Here is a 14198-nt window from a genome sequence, read left to right on the forward strand (position 1 = left end):
AGAGGCATAGGGTGGTCGCAGCTGAGAAAAGCGGTACTCAGGGCGGAGGCAACGGCGGGCCAGGCCCCAGAGGTGGTGGTACTGCATTTGGGAGGGAACGACCTAGGGAAGGTGAAGTCGCTCGACATAATCAGGTGGATGAGGGAGGATTTGGAATGGCTAAGGGAAAGGTGGAGCCAGGTGCACATTCTATGGTCCAGCATAATCCCTAGGTTGGCCTGGCGCGGGGCAAGGACAGGGGCAGGAGTGGAAAGGGCCAGGAAGAGGGTGAATGCGGCCATGAGGAAGATAGTCCCCGCAGTAGGGGGTGGCGTCATTGGACACTTGGATATCTCGTCTAAGTGCCAGGGCTTATACCGGGGAGATGGAGTGCACCTGTCCGACGTGGGTTTGGATTTGTTTAACAACGCTTTGCAGGAGGCGTTGGAGCGAGTGTGCATATAGGGGTGGGGTCGCAGGGTGGGGCGTCGGCCCCGGGTGGGCCGGGGGCCTCGTGTGGTGTGGGGAAAGTGGTGAGCAAGGCATGGTATGGAATGTTACGTAAGGGGATGGCAGACGGCCAGTCATATTCACCAGGCCGCACGCCTGGCTCCGACTTGGGACGGTTGGGTCGCAAGGGCTGCGTGCCAGTTCAAGGTGGTATGCACATGGGGTTGGGGTCCCCAGGTGGGGCGGATGTTGCGTGCCTACTGGGTTGGGCCGAACGCACCCACATACGCTGGTAGGCGGGGGGGGCGGGGGGGGTGCGGGATGCGGCGTGCCCACAAGGTTGGGCCGAGCACGCCTCCACCCATAGGTATACGGGGGGGGGGGGATGTGGCGCGCCCACGCGGTTGGGCCGGGCACGCCTCCACCCATTTTTTACAATCATGGTTATAAGAGCCTTGCTCACTCATTCTTTCCTTGCCCTGCAATTTATTCTGTATTGGTGTGTTTTCAATAAAGCTGTGACCAAGTTTGCCCAAGAACGTTGTGGTCTCAAGTTATTGGGGGATCTCGCCGGGGGCCAGGGGTCACCAGATAGTCGGCTTCTCACCCTTATGGCAGGCGACCCGCTAACTGGTGCCATCCAGTCCTGCCTGAAAATACCAAACTTTGAAAATAAATGCAGAAATGCAGAAACTGGGGGGTCATGCCCTCTGCTGGGCGGTCCCCAGCATGGCAGTAGATGAATTTGCGTCCATTTCTGAATACCCCCCATGAGTGCAGCACAGGAAACCGCAATAATAAATGAAACGAAAAGGTCACATGTAAAGCATTGCATAGCGTACTGCGTTCACCAGGGACACGTTATATTGGGCAGTCTGAGAAGCAGCACCTACCGGAGGAGGAGACGCAGCACCACTGTGTCTGTGAGGGAAAGCTGCGTCCCGTTGCTGCGGCTGATCACACGCGGACACCACCAGCCAGCCAGCCAGGTAACACAGCCTCCCTGCAACGTCACGCAATCAGCTGCTGTTGCCGGTGTGACGCAGCAGCCCCGCCCCGTCAGTGTGACAGCGCTGTGCCCGCCCCCAGTACACAGCCTGATGGACACGCACTGGAAGATGCACAAAGTCTGTGGAAAGTCGCTGATTGAACCCCAGCACTGACACCGCCGCCAGGCGTCCGGCACAAGCAACGACAGCAGCCGCCGCCTCACACCTGAGGGAGTCGGCCACCTACCCCGAGCGCCGAGAGTCCGGAGCGGCCTCAGCAGTGTGTGAGTCTGAGCCGCTGGCCACCTCACCCCCGGCCGCCCCGCCGCTGGGCCGCCTGTCTCCCTACCTATGTCCCGCAAAGCCAGCGATGTGGAGTACACTCTGCGGAGCCTGAGCAACCTGATGGGGGAGAAGAAGAGGAGGAAGCAGGAGGAGAGCGCCGGGGAGCGGAGCCTGATCGCTGCCGACTCCTGCACCAGCATCAACAGCCAGGGAGCCGGGGCTGCCCAGTCCTGCGCTGCCGCTGGCGGGGACCTGGAGCGGGCGGCCCGCAGGCAGTTCCAGCAGGATGTCACCCCGGCGTTCGTCTACGTGGTGTCCGTCTTCTCCGCCCTGGGAGGCTTCCTGTTCGGCTATGACACCGGAGTGGTGTCCGGGGCGATGCTGCTGCTGAAGAAGGACATGAACCTGTCGGCGCTGTGGCAGGAGCTGCTGGTCTCCAGTACGGTGGGAGCGGCGGCGCTGTCGGCGCTGGCAGGCGGGGTGCTGAACGGAGTGCTGGGGCGCAGACCGTGCATCCTCCTGGCCAGCCTGCTATTCACCGCCGGGGCAGTGGTGATGGCTGCTGCCCGGGACAAGGAGACCCTGCTGGGCGGCCGTGTGGTGGTGGGACTGGGCATAGGTGAGTGTTACCTGATGTGTGCAACACGTTGTTCCGCCGCCAGCTTTCCAGGCACTGTGTACGGCGCCAGTGTGGGGGCAGAGAGGGGCACCCCCGGCCTCTGCTGCCCCTCGCTTCTACCTGCTGGCTGGTACTGAGCTTACATAAAGGGACCATTCACATTTAGCACCATATGTTTTAAGCATTTTTTTTACTTAAAACATAGTTCTAAGCAATTATTTTTATGCAGAGTCCATTTAGAAAGCATTAAATATCTTTCCAGCAGCGAAATAAGGGGCTGGGTAACACTTTATTTTACTTTTAATATGAAGTAGTTTGTGACAGATGCTCAGCCTTTTATTTATTTGTAATCGCTTGTCTGCTTTGGGCATACAGCCACATCAGCAAGCCAAAGGATACTGTGTGACAGTGTCAGTGATGGGGAACCTTGGCACTCCAGCTGTTCCCCTATCACTGATAGGTGATGTACTAGGAGAGTGGTGTTACTGGAAGCTTATTTTTGTTCTCGGGCATTGATCTATTTATAATATATTTCTACTGGTTTCTATGAGTTACTTAAAGTTTTCTATACACTCTTCAAGTGTTTCCACATTTGCTTACTGTCCTAAACCTTGTCGTCAATATTGAATAATTCTGACAGGGACCCTTGATCAGTGCAGACTGGTTATTTTGCCATACTTCAATAAAGCTATTGCCAGCTGATAAGAGTTTGAGGCAAAAATAAAGCTTTTCTATAACTGTTTCTCAGAATAGAGACCATCTAGTAGTTGCTAGGAAACAAGGTGACTTCCAGCATCCTCTTTCCCTCGCATCTTCATGTGCTGCTGTCTCCTCATCCAGTATGCAGGAGAATACAGCCATCCAAGCCAACATTACAAATATATTGTTTCTACAGGTGTCTGAGTCTGTTCAATATTGTCAAAACAATTTCCATATTTGCTTGCTAGATCTTTAACTTAACATTTTTTAAATCAGAATCTAAATAGGAATCTGTTTTTAGAGCAGCTCTACAGCATTGGGCAAACTAAAGCTGTAATAACAAGGTAGCTTTTATGATCTGATTTGGAATTCTAGCAATTCCATACATGAAGACTGGGTCCAGTATCATAACAGTATTTCTCTATCGTCCTAAGTGGATGCTGGGGTTCCTGAAAGGACCATGGGGAATAGCGGCTCCGCAGGAGACAGGGCACAAAAAAGTAAAGCTTTACTAGGTCAGGTGGTGTGCACTGGCCCCTCCCCCTATGACCCTCCTCCAGACTCCAGTTAGATTTTGTGCCCGAACGAGAAGGGTGCAATCTAGGTGGCTCTCCTAAAGAGCTGCTTAGAGAAAGTTTAGTTTAGGTTTTTTTTTTCTTTACAGTGAGTCCTGCTGGCAACAGGATCACTGCAACGTGGGACTTAGGGGGAAAGTAGTAAACTCACCTGCATGCAGAGTGGATTTGCTGCTTGGCTACTGGACACCATTAGCTCCAGAGGGATCGAACACAGGCCCAGCCGTGGAGTCCGGTCCCGGAGCCGCGCCGCCGACCCCCTTGCAGATGCTGAAGCGTGAAGAGGTCCGGAAACCGGCGGCTGAAGACTCCTCAGTCTTCATAAGGTAGCGCACAGCACTGCAGCTGTGCGCCATTTTCCTCTCAGCACACTTCACTGGGCAGTCACTGAGGGTGCAGAGCGCTGGGGGGGGGCGCTCTGAGAGGCAAATATAAACCGTATACAAGGCTAAAAATACCTCACATATAGCCCATAGGGGCTATATGGAGATATTTAACCCCTGCCTGACTGGAAAAATAGCGGGAGAAGAACCCGCCGAAAAAGGGGCGGGGCCTATCTCCTCAGCACACGGCGCCATTTTCTGTCACAGCTCCGCTGGTCAGAACGGCTCCCAGGTCTCTCCCCTGCACTGCACTACAGAAACAGGGTAAAACAGAGAGGGGGGGCACATTAATGGCTATATATATATATATTAAAGCAGCTATAAGGGAGCACTTAATATAAGGATATCCCTTGTATATATAGCGCTTTGTGGTGTGTGCTGGCAGACTCTCCCTCTGTCTCCCCAAAAGGGCTAGTGGGTCCTGTCTTCATTAGAGCATTCCCTGTGAGTTTGCGGTGTGTGTCGGTACGTGGTGTCGACATGTATGAGGACGATATTGGTGTGGAGGCGGAGCAATTGCCAAATATGCAGATGTCACCCCCCAGGGGGTCGACACCAGAATGGATGCCTTTATTTGTGGAATTACGTGATGGTTTATCTTCCCTTAAACAGTCAGTTGAGGACATGAGGCGGCCGGACAATCAATTAATGCCTGTCCAGGCGCCTCAAACACCGTCAGGGGCTGTAAAACGCCCTTTGCCTCAGTCGGTCGACACAGACCCAGACACGGGCACTGATTCCAGTGACGACGGTAGAAATTCAAACGTATTTTCCAGTAGGGCCACACGTTATATGATTTTGGCAATGAAGGAGACGTTACATTTAGCTGATACTACAGATACCGTAAAACAGGGTATTATGTATGGTGTGAAAAAACTACAAACAGTTTTTCCTGAATCAGAAGAATTAAATGACGTGTGTGATGAAGCGTGGGTTGCTCCTGATAAAAAGTTGATAATTTCAAAAAAGTTATTGGCATTATACCCTTTCCCGCCAGAGGTTAGGGCGCGCTGGGAAACACCCCCTAAGGTGGACAAGGCGCTCACACGCTTATCCAAACAAGTGGCGTTACCCTCTCCTGAGACGGCCGCACTTAAGGATCCATCAGATAGAAAGATGGAAGTTATTCAAAAGAATATATACACACATGCAGGTGTTATACTACGACCAGCTATAGCAACTGCCTGGATGTGCAGTGCTGGAGTAGTTTGGTCAGAATCCCTGATTGAAAATATTGATACCCTAGATAGGGACAATGTTTTACTGTCGTTAGAACAAATAAAGGATGCATTTATCTATATGCGTGATGCACAGAGGGATATTTGCACACTGGCATCTCGGGTGAGTGCTATGTCCATTTCAGCCAGAAGAGCCTTATGGACACGACAGTGGACAGGCGATGCGGATTCAAAACGTCACATGGAGGTTTTGCCGTATAAAGGGGAGGAGTTATTTGGAGTTGGTCTATCAGACTTGGTGGCCACGGCTACTGCCGGGAAATCCACTTTTTTACCTCAAGTCACTCCCCAACAGAGAAAGGCACCGACCTTTCAACCGCAGCCTTTTCGCTCCTACAAAAATAAGAGAGCAAAGGGCTTGTCGTACCTGCCACGAGGCAGAGGAAGAGGGAAGAGACACCAACAGGCAGCTCCTTCCCAGGAACAGAAGCCCTCCCCGGCTCCTGCAAAAACCTCAGCATGACGCTGGGGCCTCTCAAGCGGACTCGGGGACAGTGGGGGGCCGTCTCAAAAATTACAGCGCGCAGTGGGCTCACTCGCAGGTAGACCCCTGGATCCTGCAGATAATATCTCAGGGGTACAGGTTGGAATTAGAGACGGATCCTCCTCATCGTTTCCTGAAGTCTGCCTTACCAACCGTCTCTTCCGAAAGGGAGAGGGTGTTGGAAGCCATTCACAAGCTGTACGCTCAGCAGGTGATAGTCAAAGTACCCCTATTACAACAAGGAAAGGGGTATTATTCCACTCTATTGGTGGTACCGAAGCCGGATGGCTCGGTAAGGCCTATTCTAAATCTGAAGTCCTTGAACCTCTACATAAAAAAGTTCAAGTTCAAGATGGAGTCACTCAGAGCAGTGATAGCGAACCTGGAAGAAGGGGACTTTATGGTATCCTTGGACATCAAGGATGCGTATCTACACGTTCCGATTTACCCCGCACACCAGGGGTACCTCAGGTTCATTGTTCAAAACTGTCACTATCAGTTTCAGACGCTGCCGTTCGGATTGTCCACGGCGCCTCGGGTCTTTACCAAGGTAATGGCCGAGATGATGATTCTTCTTCGAAGAAAAGGCGTATTAGTTATCCCATACTTGGACGATCTCCTAATAAGGGCAAGGTCCAGAGAACAGCTGGAGACAGCTTTAGCACTATCTCAAGAGGTGCTAAGACAACACGGGTGGATTCTGAATATTCCAAAATCCCATTTAATCCCGACAACTCGTCTGCTGTTCCTAGGAATGATTCTGGACACGGTTCAGAAAAAGGTTTTCCTTCCAGAGGAAAAAGCCAAGGAGTTATCCGATCTGGTCAGGAACCTCCTAAAACCAGGAAAAGTGTCAGTACATCAATGCACAAGAGTCCTGGGAAAAATGGTGGCTTCTTACGAAGCAATTCCATTCGGCAGATTCCATGCAAGAATATTCCAAAGGGATCTGTTGGACAAATGGTCAGGGTCGCATCTGCAGATGCACCTGCGAATAACCCTGTCACCAAAGACAAGGGTGTCACTTCTGTGGTGGTTGCAGAAGGCTCACCTATTAGAAGGCCGCAGATTCGGCATTCAGGATTGGATCCTGGTGACCACGGACGCCAGCCTGAGAGGCTGGGGAGCAGTCACACAAGGAAGAAACTTCCAGGGAGTATGGACGAGTCTGGAAAAGTCTCTTCACATAAACATTCTGGAACTAAGAGCAATCTACAATGCTCTAAGCCAGGCGGAACTTCTCCTGCAAGGAAAGCCGGTGTTGATTCAGTTGGACAACATCACGGCGGTCGCCCATGTAAACAGGCAGGGCGGCACAAGAAGCAGGAGTGCAATGGCAGAAGCTGCCAAGATTCTTCGCTGGGCGGAGAATCACGTGATAGCACTGTCAGCAGTGTTCATCCCGGGCGTGGACAACTGGGAAGCAGACTTCCTCAGCAGACACGATCTTCATCCGGGAGAGTGGGGTCTACATCCAGAAGTCTTCAACATGTTAATAGACCGTTGGGAAAGACCAATTGTAGACATGATGGCGTCTCGCCTCAACAAGAAACTGGACAAATATTGCGCCAGGTCAAGAGATCCACAGGCAATAGCTGTGGACGCACTGGTAACTCCTTGGGTGTACCAGTCAGTGTATGTGTTTCCTCCTCTGCCGCTCATACCAAAGGTATTGAAGATCATACGGCAAAGAAGAGTAAGAACAATACTAGTGGTTCCGGATTGGCCGAGAAGGACTTGGTATCCGGAACTTCAAGAGATGCTCACGGACGAACCGTGGCCTCTACCTCTGAGAAGGGACCTGCTACAGCAGGGTCCCTGTTTTTTTCAAGACTTACCGCGGCTGCGTTTGACGGCATGGCGGTTGAACGCCAGATCCTAAAAGGGAAAGGCATTCCAGAAGAAGTCATTCCTACCTTGATTAAGGCACGGAAGGAAGTCACCGTGAAACATTATCACCGCATTTGGCGAAAATATGTAGCGTGGTGCGAGGATCGGAGGGTTCCGACGGAGGAATTCCAACTGGGTCGTTTCCTACATTTCCTGCAATCAGGATTATCTATGGGTCTCAAATTGGGATCCATTAAGGTTCAAATTTCGGCCCTGTCAATATTCTTCCAAAAAGAATTGGCCTCTGTCCCTGAGGTCCAGACTTTTGTCAAGGGAGTACTGCATATACAGCCTCCTGTGGTGCCTCCGGTGGCACCGTGGGATCTAAATGTAGTTTTAGATTTCCTCAAATCCCATTGGTTTGAACCATTGAAAAAGGTGGATTTGAAATATCTCACATTGAAAGTGACTATGTTACTAGCCCTGGCCTCTGCCAGGAGAGTATCTGAATTGGCGGCTTTATCTTATAAAAGTCCTTATCTAATCTTCCATTCGGATAGGGCAGAACTGCGGACTCGTCCGCATTTTCTCCCTAAAGTGGTATCAGCATTTCATCTGAACCAACCTATTGTGGTGCCTGCGGCCACTAGCGACTTGGAGGACTCCAAGTTGTTGGACGTTGTCAGAGCCTTAAAAATATACATTGCAAGGACGGCTGGAGTCAGAAAATCTGACTCGCTGTTTATATTGTATGCACCCAACAAGTTGGGCGCACCTGCTTCTAAGCAGTCGATTGCTCGTTGGATTTGTAACACAATTCAACTTGCACATTCTGTGGCAGGCCTGCCACAGCCTAAAACTGTAAAAGCCCACTCCACAAGGAAGGTGGGCTCATCTTGGGCGGCTGCCCGAGGGGTCTCGGCATTACAACTCTGCCGAGCAGCTACGTGGTCGGGGGAGAACACGTTTGTAAAATTTTACAAATTTGATACCCTGGCAAAGGAGGACCTGGAGTTCTCTCATTCGGTGCTGCAGAGTCATCCGCACTCTCCCGCCCGTTTGGGAGCTTTGGTATAATCCCCATGGTCCTTTCAGGAACCCCAGCATCCACTTAGGACGATAGAGAAAATAAGAATTTACTTACCGATAATTCTATTTCTCGGAGTCCGTAGTGGATGCTGGGCGCCCATCCCAAGTGCGGATTATCTGCAATACTTGTACATAGTTATTGTTAACTAATTCGGGTTATTGTTAAGGAGCCATCTTTAAGAGGCCCTTTCTGTTGTCATACTGTTAACTGGGTTTAGATCACAAGTTGTACGGTGTGATTGGTGTGGCTGGTATGAGTCTTACCCGGGATTCAAAATGCCTCCCTTATTGTGTATGCTCGTCCGGGCACAGTACCTAACTGGAGTCTGGAGGAGGGTCATAGGGGGAGGGGCCAGTGCACACCACCTGACCTAGTAAAGCTTTACTTTTTTGTGCCCTGTCTCCTGCGGAGCCGCTATTCCCCATGGTCCTTTCAGGAACCCCAGCATCCACTACGGACTCCGAGAAATAGAATTATCGGTAAGTAAATTCTTATTTTAATAATGCATGAGGAATGGCGTACTGAGTCCTATAAATGGTATGATTAGGGCTTCTACTAAGTTTAAACAGAAAGTCGAGGGTCATGTGATTTGTAGTTTGTCAGCTCTTAAAACCCACACCATGCTTATTTTTCAGTGCAAAATAGAATAAACAGGAACCTACAAAGACTCAAACAGTTAATTGGGATGTATTCTTCTCCTTTATATGAAAATAGGCAATAGTTAGCATTTTTTTTTTTTTATAACTTAAAAGCCCAATTTCATCATATAATATTGCAAAGGAAACAGGCGGAAATCTCCGGTCATCACTGTTTTGTGCAAAAATAAAGCATTATGAAATCACCAACGTTTCATGACCACTGTGGTCCTAAAACATTGGTGGTTTCACTATGATATTTGTTTAACAAGACTGGAGACTGCTGCCTGTTTCTTTTGCATGTGGGAGCTTCACATCGACCTGCATATGGGAACAACAGCGGCCTTGTGAATAGCGCACAGCATCTATATACTGGCTGTGATCGCTACACCACAACTTTTCCAACCCATGGGGTACTGCGGCCCTTGGGTAGAGATAGAAAAGGGCAGGCTGTTTCAGTGCGGCGATGGCAGGGCGCATTCTGCCCTTTGAAATCATGCAGGGCACGGCACCTTGCTGAAACAGCCTAGCGTGAACACTACATTACACAATGTGCCCGATATGTCAGTCCGATCCGCCGGATCAGAAGGCATATTGCCTACTGTGTACCCAGCTGTTTGTATATTCATTAAAGTAGGGACTTCTCGTTATAGTGACTAGCATGGGATAGCAGTGTGTTTATACTATGTCAATATTCATTGTGTTGACATGTTTGTAATGTTGACTTTGAACTAACAGAACTCTTTAATGCAGTTCTGTTCCTAACGCGAAGTCTAATTAAATGTCAACGTTTCCTCTGTTGATGTTTTGTCAGTGTTGACGTTAGTGATAGTGACTTTGTAAACTATCATCTGCAAGTTCAAAAACCTATTTCCCATCAATACATCACCTCAACATACATGTCCCACATCGTTTAACACACACAGCAGATGGCATATACATTATTCGTCTGTTGGAGCAGTGTACCAGAGGTAGAGTTTGGTATATTAGGTTGATATGGTAAGAATGTCAATAAAACGTGTTGACATTGAATAAATGCCGACATGGTCAGAATGTTGACACTGTTTCAGGTATTTCTAATGTCGACATTTCATAGAGTATGTCATCATTATAACTGTGCGTAAATGTCGACTTATCTCTTTTCCACTGCTGCAATAACCTGGGTTATTGCTCGGTCATGTTGTCATCTCCAAGTGCTGTCAGAACAGAAAGACTGCACCTGGGTGCAGTGTAAATTGGGCCGACTTGGGAATAACCCAGATCGAAGGAGCAGTGTGAACAGGGTATGACCTGGGTTGGAGCCATGTCTGTCCGCAGTATAACCATACAGCAGAGGTACTGCGTTGTGTCCTGACATTTTTACATTGAGTAAAAATGTAAGAAAATCTGCCTACAGTAGAGGAGGTATAATAGGATTTTAAATACCTACCGGTAAATCCTTTTCTATGAGTCCGTAGAGGATGTTGGGCACTCTCAAAAGACCATGGGGTATAGACGTGATCCGCAGGAGACATGGGCACTTTAAAACTTTCAAAGGGGCGTGACCTGGCTCCTCACTCTATATCCCTCCCCAGACTCAGTTTGGAACTGTGCCCGGCGAGACGGACATTACGAGGTAAGGACTTAACAAACAAGGTGAGCATTATACCAGCTCATGCCATAAGCATGCCGTATAACATGGCAGATAACTGAACATATGTCAACGGACATGGACAAAACCTCAGCAACAAGCTGAATAAAAAACCAAAAACACAACCTGTGTGTAACCAGAACTAAACTGCAGATACAGTACGCACTGGGACGGGCGCCCAACATCCTCTACGGACTCATAGAAAAGGATTTACCGGTAGGTATTTAAAATCCTATTTTCTATTTCGTCCTAGAGGATGTTGGGCACTCTCAAAAGACCATGGGGTTTATACCAAAGCTCAATAGCGGGCGGGAGAGTGCGGATGACTCTGCAGCACCGATTGACCAAATTTAAGGTCTTCATCGGCCAAGGTATCAAACTTGTAGAATTTAGCAAACGTGTTCGACCCCGACCAAGTAGCAGCTCGGCAAAGTTGCAATGCCGAGACACCACGGGCAGCCGCCCAGGACGAACCCACCTTCCTAGTGGAATGGGCCTTCACTGATTTCGGCAACGGCAAGCCTGCCGTTGAATGAGCCTGCTGAATCGTCTGACATATCCAGTGAGCAATGGTCTGCTTGGAAGCAGGAACCCCAATCTTATTGGGAGCATACAAAATAAACAGAGACTCTGTTTTCCTCAATGGAGCCGTCCTGGCTACATAAATCTATAAAGCTCTGACCACATCCAGAGACTTATTCTCAGCCAAAGTGCCAGTAGCCACTGGCACCACAATCGGTTGGTTGACATGAAAAGAGGAAACCACCTTTGGCAGAAATTGTTGCCGAGTTCGCAACTCTGCTCTATCTTCATGGAAAATTAAATTAAGGGCTCATGTGAGACAAGGCCGCCAACTCTGACACCCGCCTTGCGGATGCCAACGCCAACAAAATGACAACTTTCCAAGTGAGGAATTTTAACTCCACTTTACGCAAAGGTTCAAACCAATGTGACTGAAGGAACGATAATATGACGTTAAGGTGCCACAGGGGGCACAAAAGGAGGTTGGATGTGCAACACCCCTTTCACATAGGTCTGCACTTCAGGAAGTGAGGCCAATTGTTTCTGAAAGAAAATGGAGAAGGCAGAAATCTGCACTTTAATGGAGCCTAATTTAAGGCCCGCATCCACTCCATTCTGTAGAAAATGGAGAAACCGTCCAAGGTCAAATTTCTCCACTGGAGCTCTCTTGGACTCGCACCAGGAAATATATTTCCTCCAAATACTGTGATAGTGCTTTGACGTCACAGCCTTCCTGGCAAGAATAAGAGTAGGTATGACTTCACTGGGAATACTCTTCCGGGCTAAAATCTGGCGTTCAACCGCCATGCCGTTAAACGTAGCTGCTGTAAGTCTTGGTGGACGAACGGCCCCTGCCGCAGCAGGTCCTCGCGAAGAGGAAGAGGCCAGGGATCGTCGACTAGTAACGTCTGAAGATCCGGGTACCACGTTCTCCTTGGCCAATCTGGGGCTACCAGGAGCGCTGGAATGTTTGTTCTATTTAGACGTCTCAACACTTTTGGGATGAGAGGAAGCGGAGGGAAAATGTACACCGACTGAAACACCCAGGGTGTTGTCAGCGCATTCACTGCCTGAGGGTCCCTGGACTTGGAACAATACCTCAGAAGTTTTCTGTTGAGGCAAGACGCCATCATGTCTATATGGGGAACCCCCCATCGAACTGTTATCAGTGCGAAGACCTCCTGATGGAGGCTCCACTCTCCTGGATGAAGGTCGTGTCTGCTGAGGAAGTCTGCTTCCCAGTTGTCCACTCCCGGAATGAATATTGCCGACAGAGCGCTTGTATGTTTTTCCGCCCAACGAAGAATTTTCGTGGCTTCTGCCATTGCTGCTCTGCTTCTCGTGCCGCCTTGGCGGTTGATGTAAGCCACTGCCGTGACATTGTCCGATTGGATCAGAACCGGCAGGTTCCGAAGAAGATGTTCCGCTTGTAGGAGGCCGTTGTAAATGGCTCTCAGTTCCAGAACGTTTATGTGAAGATGTGTTTCCGGACTTGACCATCTTCCTTGGAAGCTCACCCCCAGAGTGACTGCCCCCCCAACCTCGGAGACTTGCATCCGTGGTTACCAGGATCCAGTCCTGGATCCCGAACCGGCATCCCGCAAGGAGGTGAGAGCTGTGGAACCACCACAGAAGTGAGACTCTGGTGTTGGGAGATAGAATTATCCTCCGGTGCATATGAAGGTGGGATCCGGACCATTTGTCCAGCAGGTCCCACTGGAACACTCTGGCATGGAACCTCCCAAACTGGAGGGCCTCGTATGCCGCCACCATTTTTCCCAGCAATTGAATGCATTGATGGATGGAGACCGTTTTCGGTTTTAGCAAGAGTTTTACCAGACTCTGAATTTCCCGAGCTTTCTCCATGGGGAGGAAACCCTCTCTGTTGGACCGTGTCCAGTATCATGCCCAAAAACTCCAACCGGGTTGTCGGGATTAACTGTGATTTCGGCAAGTTCAGGAGCCAGCCGTGCTGTTGTAGAATTGACAGTGATAGTGCAATGTCCTGCAACAATTTGTCCTTGGACCTCGCCTTTGTCAGGAGATCGTCCAAGTACGGGATAATTGTAACCCCTTGCTTGTGCAGGAGAACCATCATTTCTACCATTACTTTGGTGAAAATCTTCGGAGCCGTGGATAGACCAAACGGCAACGTCTGAAACTGGTAGTGCGTATCCTGGATAGCAAACCTCAGGAAACTTTGATGAGGAGGATAAATGGGGACATGAAGGTAGGCATCCTTGATGTCCAATGAGACCAGGAATTCCCCCTCCTCCAGACTGGAGATCACCGCTCTGAGAGACTCCATCTTGAAATTGAATTTCACCAGGAAGAAATTGAGAGATTTCAGGTTGAGGATTGGTCTTACCGAGCCATCCGGCTTCGGCACCACAAACAGGCTTGAATAAAACCCCTGCCCCTGCTGTGCCAGGTGTACCGGGACCACAACCTGATTTTGACACAAGTTTTGTACTGCACCGCTGACCAGAGCCCTGTCCGGAAGCGAAGCTGGTAAGGCTGATCTGAAAAAACGTTGAGGGGGAACGTCTCGAAACTCCAGTTTGTACCCTTGGGACACAATACTCAATACCCAAGGGTCTAGACCCGAGCGAACCCAGACGTGACTGAAAAGCTTTAGGCGTGCCCCCACCGGTGTGGGCCCCTGTAAGGGAGACCTGGCGTCATGCGGAGGATTTGGCAGAAGCCGGGGAGGACTTCTGCTCCTGGGAACCCGAGGATGCGGGTACCCTCTTGCCTCTTCCTCTACCTCTGGTAGCCAGGAAGAAGTTT

The 14198-nt window shown here is 49.8% G+C and overlaps 1 protein-coding gene across 3 annotated transcripts in view; it reads left to right on the plus strand.

The window, feature by feature from the left end:
- Window positions 1-1392: 1392 nt before the first annotated feature.
- Window positions 1393-14198, plus strand: part of SLC2A13 (solute carrier family 2 member 13) — a 440469-nt gene continuing 427663 nt past the window's right edge. The window contains exon 1 of one of the 3 annotated variants that reach the window (XM_063927084.1): window positions 1393-2322. In XM_063927084.1, coding sequence (XP_063783154.1) covers window positions 1770-2322 — 553 coding nt within the window. In that variant the 5' untranslated portion in view covers window positions 1393-1769. The remainder of the gene's footprint in view (window positions 2323-14198) is intronic. The other 2 variants (XM_063927085.1, XM_063927086.1) reach the window with 2 other exon arrangements.

This window comes from Pseudophryne corroboree, chromosome 6 (assembly GCF_028390025.1).
Source record: "Pseudophryne corroboree isolate aPseCor3 chromosome 6, aPseCor3.hap2, whole genome shotgun sequence".
NCBI lineage: Eukaryota > Metazoa > Chordata > Amphibia > Anura > Myobatrachidae > Pseudophryne > Pseudophryne corroboree.